This window comes from Rhinopithecus roxellana, chromosome 1, assembly GCF_007565055.1.
Source record: "Rhinopithecus roxellana isolate Shanxi Qingling chromosome 1, ASM756505v1, whole genome shotgun sequence".
Classification (NCBI taxonomy): Eukaryota; Metazoa; Chordata; class Mammalia; order Primates; family Cercopithecidae; genus Rhinopithecus; species Rhinopithecus roxellana.
In genome coordinates this window covers 36,733,408-36,752,941 of record NC_044549.1, presented here as the reverse complement: position 1 = coordinate 36,752,941, position 19,534 = coordinate 36,733,408, and the positions used below count along the sequence as shown (strand labels likewise).

General features: G+C 37.4%; 1 protein-coding gene across 2 annotated transcripts in view; it reads left to right on the top strand.

Annotated features, from left to right (window-relative positions):
• Positions 1–19,534, top strand: part of LSAMP (limbic system associated membrane protein) — a 673,527-nt gene that overhangs the window by 644,890 nt on the left and 9,103 nt on the right. Inside the window, exon 8 of one of the 2 annotated variants that reach the window (XM_030941397.1) lies at positions 14,351–14,383. The exons of the other annotated variant lie outside the window; for it this stretch is intronic. Coding sequence (XP_030797257.1) covers positions 14,351–14,383 — 33 coding nt within the window. The remainder of the gene's footprint in view (positions 1–14,350; positions 14,384–19,534) is intronic. 2 annotated transcript variants of the gene reach the window in all.

Genomic DNA, 19,534 nt, shown 5'->3' with positions numbered 1-19,534 from the left:
GGACTCAATCAGCCTATCCCTTTCTGATCACTGCCACTTTGAAACAAAACAAAACAAATTCTGGAATGTGTCTCACTTGTTTGCCTCCCATCTGATTATTTATCCCAAGTGAACAGCCTTTCCATTCACTAACCCCGTGTGGCAAGTGGGTTTGGGAAATGTTGAGATTATCTTCCAGGTTCAGGCATGGCACCGGGTTTGTGCACAGCTGCTTGCCATTCCATCCCTGTTTTTCCATTGATCAAACGCATTGCACATGGCTGGGTTTGCATGATTAATACAGCTGTCCAAAGCTTTTTCAGAAAACAAAACAAACCCCCCCTCCAAAAATTAAAGTTTCGAAAGAAATTAAAATCCAAACCACAAACAAGCGAGGCTTGCAGAAATCTGAAGTCGGCCTGGCATGTCTCTTCCCTAAGGGAGACTGATGTTCCTACAGGCAGGCCTGGCATCAGAACAGCTATATCCTAGCTACAGTCAGAGGAGTGGGTACACCTGCCCTCACCTGGCATTCTCAGGAATAGGTACTTGAAATCAAATTCCAAAAAGATGAGAGGTAAAATGGGAGAAAAATTTTGAATATATCCCATGCTGTGAAGATCACTGAATAATTTCCAGTTTCATTTATTTTCTGTAGAATACCATCCTTAGTATTAAAAAGAAAAAGCTTCTTTTCAGCTCCTTAATACAACAGTATTTTTCTTTGTTTAATAATGGTGGTAATAATAATAATAACAATAGTTAACATACATAATGGCCTTCTAATGTACCATTAGAGTTTTAAGGGCTTTTGCCTATATTAACTCCCAAAACCCTGAGAAAGAGACGTGCAACATTCTCCCACAGTTTTTAATGATCAAAGGACACCTAAATTTCAACCTACCCCTTATTGCACCCAGGCACATAAACAAATCTATAGTATATTAATAATCACCCTTATGTATACATTCATGTTCATTAGATATGCATCTTTCCAATGAATTTTAAATGTTCATGTAATTTGTTTTATGTATTACAATGCTTATAACACTCAGTTACTTTAATGTCTACACAGTTTTGCAAAATCTATTTTCAATATGCTTAGCACAGTGAGCACACACTTATGCCCAAGTTACACAGATTTATATGAAAGCATTCATCTTTTAAAAACATGAGCAGAGCTATCTGGCATCGGCACATCTAATTTCACACACTTATTCAGGTTAATTTACATATATACCTCTATTAATCATGGATAATTACTAGCATTGTTCCTGTAATTCAGTGTTTCCAACTGTGAAATGGGAAAGAAATTATATTTTTCATGCCTACAAGCTCAAAGTGGTATTCTAAATAATATACAAAAGAGAGCTTCAAGTTCCTAGAAAGGCATATTGAATTTAAAATAATCATATTCAGATACACATGTGTCCTATAATTTTTAAAAGCACTGATATTGGCAAGTATACTCATATCATATTGCACGAACATAAGCTAGATATAAGTTCAATGTGCTCTTATTATATTTTGATGTATTATGGATTCTAAGGATTTCTGAAATCCCCACACTGCTAAAGTTTTAATGTAGAAGCATCCTAAGGCCAAATAAAAATATTTTTCATTATTTTCTTACCAATATCATAATATTGCATTTAAGAAGAGCTGCAAAATTGCACAGTTCCTTGTTGTGTGGCACACACATATACACTCACACACTTTCAGCGGATGCCCTTCATACATATTACCACATAACTGCCAAACCATTAGCCTAAAGGACCTGCCCTTTTTTCTGATCAGGGGTATAAAGTATGTCCTAGGAAGGATTTCCCTTCTTAAATACTTCTCTCCTTCCCACTGGCTGGCAGAAACAAGGATTTTGTTTCTACAAATAGAATTTAGGCAGCCATGTCAGCACCAATTTACAACAAAATAATTGGCTCTGATTAATACACATGAAAATTATTGAGTTGACCTTCATACCTCATTCCCTGTCTCCTTTATGGGAACAATAGTCTGATTTCCTTCTGATTTTCTTTACTGGTTAGAGACTCAAGTGGGATAATTGTACCAATATTTCAGTTGGAATCAATAGTTCACTCATCAATCCAATGATTTTGACACCGTGTAATAGGTGAGGTTTTCTCCCCATTTCTATGTCTTATCTCCCCCCACCTCTTTACTCTTCCTTCTACTCTGTTTCCTAAACGGTTGTTCTCTCCCCTGCTAAAAGTTTCTATCAAGAATAAATCCAAAATTTATTCACACCATTATTTAAATGTTCAACAAGGGCTTGGAAGTGTTATTTCTCTCAAAATTTACATTTAGCTTCAAGCTAAATGACTAAAAATCCTACAGAGTCAATTTAAAGATAGGAGAATGTTTAGTCCTAGAACTCCTTCCTAATGCCTTTTCCTGCTTTTCGGCTCTGGATCTGCCTGTACCAGTCAGCCTTTCCCAGTTATCTCCCTGTCCTTAATGCCTTGCTGTGCTATGTAGATGTCTAGAGCCAGCAGGGATTTGAAAATGAGTATTTTTTTTTTTCCAAAAAATCCAAGCTTCCACTAAATTTTAATTTGACAGAAATATTGCTCTTCTATGAGCTTTATAGAAAAAAAAATATTTCAAAGTAACAGTTACATTTGGGGATTAGGTTTAAGTAATTGGCAGTCTTGTCTTTTTAATTAAAAGGAATAAAGCTGCCTAAGAAGAGCTCAATGAGATTTGCAGCAGAAAATGTTGGCATGCTGCCCCAAAGGGTAAGAAGACCAGGATCTTGATGGACAGAAAACTGACATAGGCTCCTCTGGTCTTTAGAGTGCACGGCAGCACTGCTTGCTCTCAAGTCTACCTCATGTGCCAGTTAGCATGAGCACAGCAGTCAACTGTGAGAAACATTGCTGTATGTAGACAGGAAGGAAGTCCTTCCTTTGGGAACTGAGTTCTGGGTTCAGAGACTCTACGGAGTGAAAGTCCTTTTTAAAAAGTGATAGTACATAGAGGAAACAAACAAAAAAAAAACAACAGCAAAGAAACTGCTCCAAGTATTAAATCATCAAGATAGTCCCAGCCCCTGAAAAATGTCTTATCATAACCCAAAAAGTATAAACCTTAATTTTAATCTGTTCCTTGGCTCCTTTCTCTACATTTTCCATCGTATTTACCAGGCATTACCTATGCACGTTCTCTTTGACATCTTTCAAACAAAACCAAAGAAAAAGTTTTGATAGTATTGACATTCACTTCTAAACACTGATTACTAGCCATGCAAGCACCACTAAGCCATTATCCCATCTATCTGGAGAAAGCATCAACTTCTGAAGAGGCAACGTACAAATTAAGCTTAGTAACAATTTCCCTTATACAGTCATTCCAGCCTCATGATATTCTTTCATCATCACAAGTTATTTGTAGGTATTAAACTAAACAAGCACCTTTATGGGGAAAAAAAATCAGTGTAAGAGATCCCACCTTACACCTCCCCTTGTATACTGCTGTGAAGAAACACACCTGCCAAGTAAGAACACAGCATGGCATAATGAGTTTGGAATTCCAATTTAAGGTTTTCCTACATACTAAGATGTATGATGGGAGCAGGCAGACTACTCACTAGGACTCCACAGAGAATGTCAGCTTATATCCACCACAGATCAGTGGGGGAGAGACCTTACAAGTCATTTATCATGCTTCCTAATTGGACCCTGGGGAGCCAAGCACTGCCATAGTTTACTCTACAGTTTCGCTTATCACTGAGCTGATTGTAAGAGAAAATGCTTCCCACATCTCTGTAACACATATGTATGATTAGCACCCAGACATTACCACTAACATAGTATCTTTACTGTCAATCACAGCTAATAGTTCATTCTACTTTTTATCTGCCCCATACTCGCAATAAAGATTCTGACTTAAGCACCCACCTTCTAAATCTCGGAATCTCAGTATGACTTTTTTTAACGGCCTAAAAAACCTAAAAAGACATTTGGGGGCAATAGTAGCATCCTGTAGGAAAAAAAAAGCAGTAGAAGGTAGCCATACCTTGGCCGAGTGTCCATTCTGTTTACCATCCCATGCTCTTTAGCTCACACAGCAGCAAGCATTCCCAGCCATGTTTTATGTTGGAAACTTGCTTGGCCATTCTACAATGGTTTTTCAACTATACGTGTGGGTTTTGTATGAGTTGGAAGCTGGGGATGTTTGGAGAGCAGAAATAGCTAGAAACAAAACAAACCAAACAAAATGAAACCAAGCAGTAACTTGCACTTCTCTGTTGAATGGCAAGCTAGAGTAACTTGGGAAATGTGTTTTCTTTTCCTCCCTTGAGTTCCAGAACACAGGTAAGTTTATCGCTGACAGCTGTTAAGTGCAGCAGTGCTAAAAGGAAACAACAACAAAAAGACGGAATGATCCCATTCATTGGAGACTAGTCTTCTGTTGGGGGATCAATCTTCCCATTCTAACTCGTAAATAGTAGGATTTTTTGTTCTGTATTTAGATGTACTCTCCACTTGCTCTTGCCTTTGCTTTGTAGAGTTTCTTTTAGAGGTCATGTTTTCTTTTCATTATGATTTCTAATCATTAGGAGCACAAGAAAGAGGTTTCATTCTTGATAGGCAGTTAAAACTCATTTTTTGGTACAGATTAAGTTAACGTGACATGCTCCATATCTAGATGACACCATTCATTTACTCAAAGAAATATCTCAGTATTTGCTCTGAGCTGGGTTTTGGGGATGACAAAGGAGAATGAAGCAGGTACAGCTTCTGCACTAAGAGGGTTTACAGATCAAATGGAGAAGAAGCACTTAATGAACTAAGCAACCACAGTAAACTTTAAGTCCATGTAAAGATAACTATGAGGTGTTTAGGGAGAACAAACCAGGGCACATTAGCTAGTCTGGGCTGGTCAGGGAAGACTTCCAGGTCAAAGTGAAGTTTAAAAGACAGAAAGAGGAGAATCGGGGGAAGAGAAGGACAACCCAATACCTGCAAAGGTCCAAAATCCAGAAAGAACTTAACTCACAGGGATACACTATAAAGCCTAATACATTTTTTAAATCTAGAAAAATAATAGTTTTTACCTAATAGTTTATTCTCTCTTGCATCTGGCCTGTTTACAAAGAGAAATAAACATGATAAACCTAGTGGAGTTAAAGGTGAGGAATTTCTATAATTAACAACAATGCATGTACATTTCAGAATAGCTAGAATACTTCAAATATTTCTAGCAAAAAGAAAATATAAATATTTAAGGTGATGGATATCCCAATTACCCTGATTTGATCTTTATACCTTATATGAATATATCAAGTTTTTTTAAAAAAAGATAATTTCTAGAAAAATACAAATAAAGATTACAGATTGGGCATTTTCACCTGTATTACACTCAGGACCAGGAAGAGCACTTGTGGGCTTAATTGTATAGACACACATTGATATTATGTACTGTGTGGCAGGTAGCAGTATTTAGGTTAAGCTTTCTGGAGGATACTGACAGCCTGTTATCTAGCAGAATGTCTAGAGAAAACTTGCAGCCTTTCAGTAAGGAGGTTTGATGGTAGTTTTTTTATTTTTAGTTGTAGAAATAGGTTGTAAGGAGCCATCAGTATTTTCAGAGAGTTGCACAAGAACCTGGTTATAATGTTATATTTGGAATCACTGACATAGCAGGAGTTATAGATAACCAAACTTGTTATTGAAGCATTCTGGAACTCCAAGGAATAATGTTGCTGGAAGTAGTCCAAAGCAGAACTACATTTACCAAGTTCTTCACTGCGGTGGTTAGTGCAATAGAGGTAGGTCCAAGGGTGACTCAGAGCATATCAACATTTTTTAATCCCTTATCTCCTTATTTCCAGGAGCTTTAAAAACCCTGGGAAATCTCACAAACTCACTCGTTATCTTTGCATTCAAATTCTGCAGGCCAGTTACCTCGTTTCATGGTATTTGAATGGTTCTGATTTTAACACATACAAAATCAAAATGCACATTACATTGATTAAAGATGGTCTTGCATGCCTTAGGATTTTGAATGTAAAATGCATTCTAAAATAAATCAGAAGTTCACAATTTGGGGCTGGAAAATAGAAAGTGAGGAGTAAGACCAGAAAGAATGTAAATCTCTGGAGACCTATCTGAACCTGTATTTTTACTCTTTCTTACCAAATCAGATACATGAAAGTACAAAAGGCTTTAGAGTATACATAAAGTTTATGTTTTTAAACACAAATAAGACATATATAATCTATTTTATGTTTCAACAACTAAGTAGAATAAACAACTAAGTAGATTTAGGTCCGGAAGCTAGTTCTTTTTTTTTTTTTTTTTTTTTTTTTTTTTTGAGACAGAGTCTCGCCCTGTCACCCAGACTGGAGTGCAATGACTCAAGGGTGCGATCTCTGCTCACTGCAACCTCCGCCTCCTGGGTTCAAGTGATTCTCCTGCCTCAGCCTCCCGAGTAGCTGGGATTACAGGCGCCTGCCACCACGCCCAGCTAATTTTTTGTATCTTTAGTACAGACGGGTTGTCACCATGTTGGCCAGGCTGGTCTCGAACTCCTGACCTCGTGATCCGCACGCCTCTCAAAGTGCTGGGATTACAGGTGTGAGCCATGGCAACTGGCCTGGAATATAGTTCTTTAAATGAGTTGGCTGGTCTCTTAATTACAAAGGTCAAAGGGCCAAGTTGCACCCACAGACAAGTGCCAAGGTGCATTTTAGGCACAAGAGCAGAGAAACCTGTTTCTTCTTTAAGACAGACACTGCATATGTAGTCCTAAGTACCTTACTGACAGCTGATCCAAATAAATTTACTCCTGGGATTTCTAATGTTATACATATTTTCAGGTGGCATAGCCCAGAGAAACCCCTTTATTAAACTTAGCCTCTTTGGCATTCTGGAACATTTAATTCATTGATTATTAAACACTAAACCTCTCAGGCTAAATAAGAAACTCTCAAAATGTAAGAAAGCTGACTTGGTGCAAGAGACTTAAGAAAGTATTTTCTTTATGTTGAGAGTGTTTAGTGAGACTGCTGTTTCTGAAACAATCCGTATCACCACTGAGCAAAGCCCATAATGGTTAAAGTCAAATCATATACCTATACTTACTTTATAGGACAATTACCCAGTATATCAAGCCTCTGGTCAGTAGGACCTCATCAACCTGGATGATAACTTTTTTTTATTGCATTGCCATTTCATGCTGTTAAGACCATGTTGCTTTGGAAATTAGGACTCACCCATCTTAGCTTCTCTTTTGCTTTACTATATGGTATCTTCCAACTGAAAAATGGAGAAAAAATTTTATTCTCCTTGTAATGTTGTAAATTCCCAACAATAATCTGACATTGGGTTCACCCAATGCCAATGCCAAATAATCAGAAAGTGATTAATTCCTTTTCTCCACATTTAAAGGTTTTTTTTTTAAAAAAAAAATGCATTGATTTGTTTTTCTAAATAGTTTTCTATTCTGATGATAAATGTTATGCATTCTCATTATGGAAGAATTTGAAAAATATGAAACATTATAATGAAGAAAATAACGCTCATATGTAATCCTTATCCTTAGAGATAACACCATTAATGCAATAAAAATAAATGTTTTGTCTGAATGTTTGAGCTGCCAGTGTACTACAGAATGTTGAAGTTTAAAACCTAAAAAGTCTTCTATTTTCCATGCTCTCAAAAGCTGGGCATGTTTCTGTTACTTGTTCAAGGTTATAGCAGAGACAGGCCCAGGAGCCGCCCTCCTACCTGGGCCAGGGTGCTCTCCACAGTGATGTGTACACCCAAAGTGTGCTTTCAGGTCTAAATCAAGTCTTGACTCACAAGGGATTTCCTTCATGCACCTCCAGGATCCCCAGTAAGGGTCCTCCTTTCAGATGTGGGGGCTCATCTGTTCTCTCTCCAAGTTGTCATATTAATATTGTCCATTTAATAGATGTGTTCTTTTTAATGCAATGACAATTTAATCTTTTTTTCATATTCTATTCACTATAGAATATTTGATATAAGGAGTGAGGCCCAAATATTTTATTCACATTTTTCAACAAGAAATTATACCAGCATCATTTTAGTTTGGTTTCATTCATTCATTCAATGAGGAATTAACACCATTTGTCTAGGGCTGCAGTATTCTGGTACTGTCTACTCATGCCTATGTCATTATTTACTCTGATAGGGCATCAAACTGAAGTCCATTTCTAGTCACAGACAACTATAAAGAAGAAAACCCTTTAGCGCTATTTGAAAGTAAAGTGTAGCGTTCCTTGCTGGCCCAAATCTAGCTAAGGGAGGCCAGCTTCCTTTCTCAAATATTGATGACATGCTAAGCTTGCTTAGTTTTCTCAGCTGGTTTGATGTATTCTCTTAGTCATGAGGACAATGGTCCCTATTAACTAAGAAAATAGGAAGGCTGGGGATGTTGGCTCACACCTGTAATCCCAGCTCTTTGGGAAGCCAAGGCAGGCAGATCACCTGAGGTCGGAAGTTTGAGACCAGCCTGACCAATATGGAGAAACTCCATCTCTACTGAAAATACAAAATTAGCTAGGCGTAGTGGTGTATGCCTGTAATCCCAGCTACTCGGGAGGCTGAGGCAGGAGAGTCGCTTGAACCTAGGAGATGGAGTTTGCGGTGAGCCGAGATTGTGCCATTGCACTCCAGGCTGGGCAAAAAGAGCGAAACTCTGTCTCAAGAAAAAAAAAAAAAAAGAAAGGAAGAAACAAAGAAAGGAAATTAGGGAGAATCTTAAGGTTGAGATTCAAGTCTGTTTCTCTATTTTGACTCTTTTCCCACTTCACTAGAGCCAGAATGAATACTCTGATTCTCAGAAAACATTATGTTAGAAATATTAGGCATTGAGGTTTATACAACATGAATATCATGCATGGGAGAAAATAAAAAGCTCTAATAATTCAAATAGGAATCACAAGGCAAATACTTTTCTATGGCAAAAGAAAAACATAATATTTGCAAGTACAAGCTGCTAATCCCTAATGCCTCTGAGTGAAGAAATCTGTGAGAAAGACATTAATAGCTTTCAAAGTGTGACTTGAAAATTGAATTAATAAAAATTGCCCCACTTTAAGCCACTATAATTATAAAGGTTTTATTTTTCAAAATGGTGGCCAATAAATAAATAAATAAACAAAGGTCAGAGGGCAAAATCCATAAATTTCCATGGCAGAATCTTACAAATGTGATGCCTCAGGTCCTTGACATCAGTGAGGAAGCAGCAGCAGGTGCGACCTCCTCCTCTGTTTCTTTTATTACATTTCTTAATAATTTTAACCCTACCCCTTTCTGCAGTTTCCAGGAACTGGAGGATAAAATCCCTATTGAATTTGGACCTTTTTCTGTCCCACTTCTGCAAATACACACTCTTACCAACTCTGGCCCAGACTTTTTAAAGTGCCACTAATTATTTTTATGTCATTTTCAAAACCTGCAGCACATCAGAGGGTTGGCCTTATAGAAAGACTTACGTCACACACATAGAGATAATGTTTTCTTTTACAAATGGCCGCAGCAGGTTGAAAAATAAGACATTTGTATTCAAGTAAATACCCTAGAATTAGAACAACTGTGCAAATAATATAAACTCCCCAAACTCTTCATTACCTACATGTGAATGTGAATGAACTCTTATGAGTAGAGGATTGGAGAAAAGTTGTCAAAAGTCAAGATTCAAAGTACTAAATGTCAATTCTTTTCCTTATGAATGTGTTGTACCCTCACTTCATCTCCCAGATAGAAGTCAAAGAAAGCAAAATGCCAAAATTTTCCACACATAAAGATATGAAGATTTCCTAAGATAACGAGGGAGTTCCCGAACTATAAACTGTAGTTTCCAATGGAGCATCTTTCATCTTTCCAACACTCACTTGAATTTTTTCGGGGATGTGGATGCAGGGAAGGGGAGAAAGAGAGACAGAGAAAGAGAAAAAAATCATGTCACATAGTGAGAGATAAGAGTAAGAGATTATAGTAAAGGGTAAGAGGAAGAATATATCTTCAAAAGAAACTTGGAGTTTTATTTGTTAGGGTTTACATTTTTATTAGTCATGAAGGTATTTGAAAATAAAGCTCAGCCCTCCAAAAAATGTTCTACCTGCCAGGATTTGGGAAATAATACAAGGACCTCTTGGCCCCATGTGGCTCTTCAAATAACTGTGAATTCCCAACAATAATCTCACCTTGGGTTCGGGCACTGTGGTTCTAAAAAGAAAATAGAATCTCCCCTCTCTAGAATCTTAACTAGGGTAACACTTGAAGTATTAATTGATTCATTCATTCTCTCAATCACTTCTTTCTTTATGCATTCAGGTATTTGTTCAGCATATCTACTGGATCCTTCTTCTGTGCTAGAGAAATACCAAGCTGAGGATACAGTAGGGAACAAGGCAGATATATTGTCTATGCCAATAAGAGAGCTTGAATCAATGTTTTTAATGGTGCAGGCTAATGTGGCTGGGTGTAGTGAATCCGAAAGTTAAAAATCAAGGACAGATTACCTTAAATAAATGTCTCAAGGCACTTGCCTTTCCTAATATTAAATTATTTCCCCATTGCCTTCTTCTACTACCTCACCAGGAGCTAAGATCTAAGCATATGATGGTAAGGCTTTTAAGAGAAAGCCTAGTACATTCTCTACACTAGAATCCCCCAGTGTTGTGTTTTGCATTGCTTCAGTCGATTTCCCTTTCTCTATTATGCCTTGTACCTTCACTGCCATACTTACTTGTTAAGTGTATTTGCTGAAGCAAGATTAATATATAGTTAGAAGTTTTCCTGGAAGGCATAAAAATCATAGGTTCCAGGTTATGTTCTAAGCACAGTGCCCTGGAAATCTCTGCAAAAATTATATCCCTGGCAATGCAGTTTGACTCACAAACATGACATTGCATTTTCACTAGAAAAGCAACAATAATTTTTAGGTGTTAAATGTAAAAAGAATTCTGTCTATAACAACAGAAAAGCCCCCTCTTGAGAAGTAATATTTCATGCCTGGCCTGACACTGGGAAAAAAAAAAAAAAAAAAAAAAAAGTGTTAATTTCTTCCACTATTGCCACCTCGTGGACAAAGGTGATTCATTTGGACGGCACACAGGAGCATGTCTTAGTATTACCACAAGATGGCAACACATAACCACATTTTCAAAAATGTGCTCAGCCTGTTCTGCTCCTACAGAAGGTGATGGGTAGGAAATAATAGTCCAAAATAAGCATTCCATTCTCTTTTCCTAAAGAAAAATGGAATTCCAAGTGTTAAGATCTTTAGGATTTCACAAAGAAGTTGATTTACTACAGGCATAGGGAGGAGTACTGAACATTTAACTGGCAACTTGTTTTGCTTTTTAAAGATATTTCAAGCAAATGTATATTTCATATCTGAATTTTTCTGATATTAGCTTCACAGAGAATATTTGGGAATGTTTTTTATATGCTGCTTCTTGTAATCAACTGTCTCTAGTTGATTCATAGGGGAGAATCTGTTTCCTAAGAGATCCATTAGAATCCATTAGAACATGTGGATTCTTACCCACACCTAGGCCAGTGACAGGTTAATGCTGGCACATTGCTAGACTTTTCCTGACCAAATGTACCCTAGTCAATCTGCTTTCCTGTCACTTTTTTTTTTTTTTTTTTTGACGGAGTCTCACCCTGTTGCCAGGCTGGAGTGCAATGGTGCCATCTCACTGCAGCCTCCACCCCCACCCAGGTTCAAGCGACTCTCCTGCCTCAGCCTCCCCAGTAGCTGGGATTACAGACATGCACCACCACACCCAGCTAATTTTTTGTATTTTTAGTAGAGACGGGGTTTCACCATGTTGGTCGAACTCCTGACCTCGTGATCCGCCCACTTTGGCCTCCCAAAGTGCTGGGATTACAGGCATGAGCCACTGAGCCCGGCCACCCTTTTTTTTTTTTTTTTTTTTTTTGAGATGGAGTCTCGCTCTGTTGCCCAGACTGGAGTGCAAGGGCCTGATCTCGGCTCACTGCAATCTCCGACTCCCCGGTTCAAGTGATTCTCCTGCCTCAGCTTCCCGAGTAGCTGGGATTACAGGTGCGTGCCACCACGCCAGGCTAATTTAGTAGAGATGGGGTTTCACTATGCTGGCCCGGCTGGTCTCAAACTCCCAACCTCAGGTGATCCACCCTCCTCAGCCTCCCAAAGTGCAGGAATTAAGGTGTGAGCCGCGCCCGGCCTCCGATCACCTTTTTTGTGCTAGAATCTCCCAGTGTTTGTTCATCATGTTGTTGCAATTATATATATAATATATATAAAATTTGGACTTGTAATGCCATTAATTACTTGTTAAGATATATTTTTCTCTCTCCACTAAAATTGCACTAATAATCCTGTGTAGAAGGGATTTTACCACAAAATTGACAACTTTCATTTATTGAGCATTTATTGTGTGTCTGGCACCATTGTAAGTATAGTATGTTGATTAATTGATCTAATTCATAGCACAAATTTATAAGGTGCATGTAAAACTCATTTTAGAGATGATGAAACTGACACAAACAGAGGGTAAGAGAAAGCTTTCAGCAGAATCACTGGGCTTCCTACCTGTCTGGATTTCTGAACAACTGCTTGAAATCATTCCCATGAACCCTGTGTACCAGAAACTTAGTGTTCTTTAACTGAGGATGGCCTCATTGAGGATTGAGGCCTCTTTTAGGAAAGAGCATCACTCTGTGGCCTTACGGGGTTCTTAAAAACTCTTATCATAATAAGCTATGAGGCTTAATGCAAGAAAGAAGGAAAGTTGCACTTTGCACAAGAGTCATGCCTTTCCAGCCAGTATTGAATCATTTAAATGTCCCAGTGATACCTCTTGAGTCATAGAGGCATTGCTTTCATAAAAACTGCTGAAGGGCTATTGTGGAATAACGGGCTAGGTTCTGTCTAGAGAAGTGGGAGCCCTAAATTTCAGTCTCAGCTTTGCCTCTCACTTTGCAAATGACCTCTTTGGGCCTCAGTTTCCTCATGTTTTCATGAACACATTCTCCACACTGCCTTTCAATATTTTTTAATGCAATACGTAGATCCAAAAGAAAAGATGTCAAAGCTGGTATTATGAAAGGAAGCAAGTGGCAGTATGTTTAATATACAACTTAAAACAGCAGTGGTTAGATGATGAGACATATACAGAACAACTAGAGACAACAGCTAGAGACTATTGTTTCATGTATTCATAGAACCTGGCTTCACTTCCAGGGTGAGTGCTGGCTTCTGCTAGGAGAAGAGAATTCTTACCTCACCTTTCTGTATGAACTTGCAGCATGTTGCATTTGTTAAACAGAAATAACTGGAAGTGATGGGCTTCAAGGACAAAAGACAGGTTCTGTATTCCATCAGCAGTTTGGGCTCTTCTATCTGAGCACCCACTAAGTTGTTCCTGAGCTTCACAGAGGTATCCTATAGAAAATTTACAAGCTTGCTTCTAAAGACCTAAGAGCATTGTGGTTTACTTGATAAAGATACTTAAAAGAGAAACCAAATATTTAACCTACCTGAGCTCTTCCGACCCTGAGACTTATTTATAAATTAAACAAATATTTATTGAATATCCACTACCTGCCAACCTCTAATCTAAGCACAAGGGATACAGTATTGGAGAAGGCATACACAGTTGCTGCCCTCGTGGAGCATATATTCTAATGGAGAAGATAAACTATAAACAGGCAAAAAGTATACACATAACATGATGTCAGGTTAGAGGTAAGTGCTATGTAGATTAGTAAAGCAGGGTAAAGGAATAGAGAAAATAACAGAAAATGCTATTTTTAACAAGATGGTGAGAGGAGTCCTTTTCACGTTGGTGTTATTTCAGCAGAAATCTGAAGGAAGTGACTAAGTGATCAATACAAAGATCTAGGGGAAGAATATTCCAAGCAAATGAAAAGTGAGTGTGAAGGTTTTAAGTTGGAATAGACTTGATCTGTTGGAAGAAGAGCAGGACGGCCAATTGGCTTGAGTGGAATAAACCACGGCAAAATGGTAGGACAAGGTTATGGATCAGACACATTCTATTGTTCCACTGAACTGCAGTCAAGAGTACCTTTACATTCCATACTCAGAGTTCTTGAACCTGTTTACATGCATACAATGTAGCATCAGGTATTCGAAGCTGCAAATCATTTTTGCCACCTCCAACTGCACAACATCTATTCTAATAAAACAATCTCTTTCCATTTGCCTTTCTTTCTGTCTCTACCAATATTCTTTCCTATTAAAATGTTCTTTCCTCCTTTTCTCTTATTCTCCTTTCAGTGGAGAGTATCAGAGTACCTTTGTGTTTCTTCTTAATTGATAAAGATTTTTTATTTGTTTTTGTTTTGCTTAATGTTTCTTATTTTAGAAATTGGTACCACCGTGCACTTCAAGCAAAAAGGTATGGTTCTTATTTTTGGTTACCTTCCATATGTCAAAATTAAGGTTTCACAGCAATATATTGTTGTCTTATATACTTGAGTTTCAGTGGAATAATTTGTGATAACGATTTCCTTAACACAACTGGCATTATTTTTTCCAAATTGCGAACTTTTTCATTTACAAATAGTTCCTGATCAAACCCATGACCCTTACATTGCTCTTGACAGTAATTTGTTTTTAAATCCCTGGAACAGAGCAAGGTATGCTTTGCCCTACTCCCTGTTCCTACTTTCCCTTTCTTAAGTATTCATGGTTCATTCTGACAGAGCTGCAGTTTTGGAAATGCTCATTGCCCAGTGACAGGGCTCGCAGAAGACATGCAGAGCCTAATTTACATTCACTTGTTGACTTCATAAAACAGACCCTAAAATGCAAGTAGTTACTAATTCTGAGGTGCTGTCTTTACAAGTCCAATAAATCATAGTCCCTAACAGTGTCTATCTCTAAACCAGAGCCACAGAGGCACCTATGTGGCCAGACCCCACCCTCTTCACTTCCTTAAGGTCACCTACATGATTATAATTGTCTCATATGAAGGCATCTTCCTCTGTGAGTCTCAGAGGGGCAAGACAACCAAGATCACTCTCAATTGTGGAAACCTATTCTTGTGGAACTTATGTCCATCCGTGATCAAGAGCCACAGAGATTACGGACACTTTGTTGCTTACTCCTCCCAAGAAAGGGTCAGCACCGTGTTTATGGTCAGTGCTACAAGTCCTCTCTGAAGGCAACAGGGAAGAGGCGGCCATGAATATATACTCAGAAACAGGATCATTTGAGGCCTTCAAGAAGGCATAAAATATTGTCCCTTTCAGCCCATCTTTACTTCCCAATGCCACGATTACCAATTATGTTTTAATCTTAAGTGGCTAGTATTATATGTAATACATTATGGATTTGATACGTGGTTGAAGAAATAGGGCATACCTTTTTTTTTTAATTTCAAAGACAAGATAAACTGCCAGTGTCACCAGAAGTTCTACGTATTAGACTAAAATGTTAAAAATTTGTATGCCAAAATACTTGCTGCTGTGTTGAAGAAAAAGATGTGATGATTCTGACTTTACTGTGAGAGTGTTACCAAAATCTCACTTTATAGAGAGTAGAGAAAATGCATAAAGAGCTAAAGAAAATGTAGGAAGAGCTCACATTGTATTGATTTTAAGACCCATCACTCAAAGAAAACATCGATATAGTAGTTCCCCCTTATCCGCAGGGGATATGGCCTCAGGACCGCAGTGGATATCTGAAACTGCAGATAGTACAGAACCCTACCTATATACACTATGTGTTTTCTTATACATACCTATGATGAAGTTTAATTTATAAATTAGGCCCAGTAAGAGATTAACTACAATAATAATAAAACAATTCTAACAATATACTGTACTAAAAGTTATGTGAATGTTATCTCTCTCTTTCTCTGTCTCTCTGAATATCTTATTGTACTGTATGTACCTCAGGTAAGTGAAACGGCAGAAAACAAACTCACTGTTAAAGGAGGACTACCGTATTTCCCCTCCTCTAATTTGCTGCAGTCTGAGCTTAAATCCTCATTCACCCAGAGGAAGTTGTACTGGCAGAAAATGGACAGTAGGTGGCGCCAAAGTCAATTTTATCAGGCTTCCTTTTAAATATGTCTTCCCAGGATGCGCGCATGCCTTAGTTGGCTGCGCTAGATGTTACGGGAGGCAGATTCTTAGGAGACTTTGTAGATTCGTGTTCTCCTTTGTTAAACAAGTGTTTTACAAATTGTTTAGAATTTTGTTCTATTTTCAGTCACTCAATCAGCCCTTAATAATTCTGAGAGAATTCAAACTTTAACTCCTCTAGCTTTTTTTTTTTCTCGTATGGCTGAACTACGAACTGGAATAAAATGATTTATCTATGATTTCTTAGTGGCTGAAAGGAATACCCAAGGATCACTGAGAGCATAATTAACAACCCCTTTGAATGAATTTAGTCCTAAATCCAAGAAATGGGCTCTCAGGAGGAGGAACAGAAAACTGTTGACCAGATTTGAATTACAAAGTGTCTCTAAGCATACGCTTTCTTAAACAGGTGTTGAAAAATCATCTGGTCCTTTCCTTGAGATTTCACTGAAAGACAAATCAGTTGGCTCCAGATCCTGAATGAAATTTATAGTCTAGAGACTTGCCGAAAAATTCTCATATCCCTCAATTTCAGAATGTTTTATCAATCTTGCCCTTAATCACAAATTCCCTTTCATTGTTATGGGAAAGTGCAATCCAACATTCACCTGGACACAGAATCTCACTTAATCCACCTTGGGGTTAAGAACCTTGACCTGGCATGTTGACTTACGATTTGCAGTCCTGCTGCAGCTGAATTTTGCTCCTTAGAGTCAACATTTAAAACCTTGACCCAATTCACAAATCAATGCCTTTGATTCAGGTTGGTATTTCATCTCTTTCTGTAATCCAAACTTCTGCATTTGGATTAGTAATAATGCAATTTACTAAATGTTTACCAGATATCACATATATTAGTGGGTGTACACATATATAACACACATATACAATGTGGTTAGAGACTAAAATATGATTTTTATCTGTTATATGAAAAACACGTAGCAAATTTTTGAATTGTGGTTCTATTTGCCCATCTATTCTTAAGGCTAATTTATGTTTGTAGACTCTTGCTTTCATTTTATCTGTCAGTATATGAAAGCACTTGCTGAGCTTGGCCATCTGGTGTGGGAAATAAGATTTACCATTTGCATTTCCACAAATAAGCAGAAATTTCATAACTCTGAAGTAAAACATGATTAATGATTTTGCTGATTATTCTTCCCTGAAATAGCCATTAACTGAAGTGGTCTCCTATGCAGTCACATATATCTATAATTGCATACACACTTGTGATGATTTCCCAACTACCACCCATTTACCCTTGTATTTTTAAGCCTATTTATTTACTCTCAAGCCCAATTATGAAAGGAGTAAGTCATATAAGTAGACTAAATAGCTATATGAGAGCACTTAATAAATAATAATTGATAGAGATGAAGATATGTTTAACTGATGCACAAAATAAGTTTCAAATATACTTGTACATCACTTAATGACTGGGATACATTCTGAGAAATGCAGTATTACGTGAATTCATTCTTGTGAGCATCATAGAATATACTTACACAAACCTTGATGGTATAGCTTACTACATACCTAGTGTATATGGTATAGCCTACTCCTAGGCTAAAAACCTGTAAGCATGTTACTATACCGAATACTACGGGCAGTGGTAAGTATTTGTGTATATAAACTTACCTAGACATAGCAAAGGTATAGTAAAAATGCAGTGCTATAACTTTATAGGACCACCTTTGTATACATGGTTCATCTTTGACTGAAATATAATGTAGCACATGACTGTATATAATAATATTATAAAAGATAAAATTAAAGATTATTAATATAGTTATACTGGGATTCCCCATTATAACGTAGAATAGCATGTGAAAATAGCAGTTAATTCTGAATTATTTGTAAAAGATCAATAATATGTGTGCATATCATGTGTATGTATAAGTAAATAACATATATACTTTGTATGTATGTGTATGTATTCATGTACTATCAAGAATGTTATATGTGAACATGTTTATCTAGGTTGATTTATTCTGTAATATATTTTTCAATAATGGAATTTTGGCTTTCTCGAATACTAACCACTGTCAAATAAAATAAGATTAGTCTTAACCTTGCCAAGATATCATTCAGCTCCAGGATGTCTACAAGATAATCTAGCCTGTCCTTGCACCAAAAATGAGATTAAGGCAATCAGCAGAATTGGACTCTTTCTGAAAATCTCTTGTTTTACACTATCTCTGGTGCAAACACAAGTATTTTTTGCCTAACCCTCTATGGTTTTAATTTTTGTGTAGTTTTTCTCTGTTTTGAAAACCTCATCAATACACAAATACAACCAAACCTGCCAAGGAGCTCTTGGCATCTAGTGTACATAGAGAGACTAAAAGGTTAGGAAAGTAACATTCCTACCAGCCCAAAAGCCCTGGGGGAAGTTGCCACTAAGAAAGCTTGAAGGTCCCAAAAGTTCAAAAAGGGTGGGTGCAGGAGACACAGAAGTAGATTAGGAAAGGCCTTGAGCTGACTTAAGACACTTGAATTAAGCTCCTGGTCAACAATTACTAATTGGGTGCTTTCATGCAAGATACAGCATCTCACTGAACTTAATTCCTCATGAAATAAATGCATGAACCTGAAGGTAGCTAAGGTGTCTTTTGTTAATATGATCCTATAACAATTCAGAAAATTAGATAATTAATTCATTGAATCTCTATTCTGTGTCTCCATAGATTTACACATAATACAGTTCATTTTATACTGTATGCTGATCAAAGTTTGTATATGTTCATATTTTTATATTAGGTGATGTTTTTAATATTCTCAAGAAGGTATTCTAGTCAAAACCCTCCTATCAAAAATCTTCTTTGCAACGATAATAGTTGTCTCCTTGTTTTTGTTTTTGCTGGCCATTTTAATCAAACCCAAGTTTAATTTGCTGAATGTTGACAGGAGACTTACAGGTACCCCTTTACTGTGTAGTAGTGACAGGCAAAGACTCTGGAGCTAGATACCTGGGTAAAAACCCCAGTTCCTCTGCTTGCAAGTTGTGTAAACTTGTACAGTGGATCCAACCTCCCTGTGCCTCGATCATTTCACTGTGAAACAGGTTTCATCTTAGTATCCACCTTATAGCATGGTTGTGTGCTTATATTTATAGGGCAGTTGTGACAAAATCGTGTAGTAAGTGCTGTATAAGTGTTTGTGGTTTTGTTTTTATTGTTGTTATTACTTTTATTATTGACATAAAGCATAGATTAGGAGACCATGGAATTTGGCATTTTTCCCTGTTATCCCATCTCCGATTGGGTATGTTTGTAAACAGTTTTGGAAAAATTCACATACCAGGGGATGCTTCCATCATACCTGCAAACCATCATAGCTTCACACACACACACACACACACACACACACTCACTCACACATAATCCATCTGCATATGCACCCTCAAAATTTTAAAGTGACTGACAATTACAGTCACACAAGTTTCTCTTTTGAACATC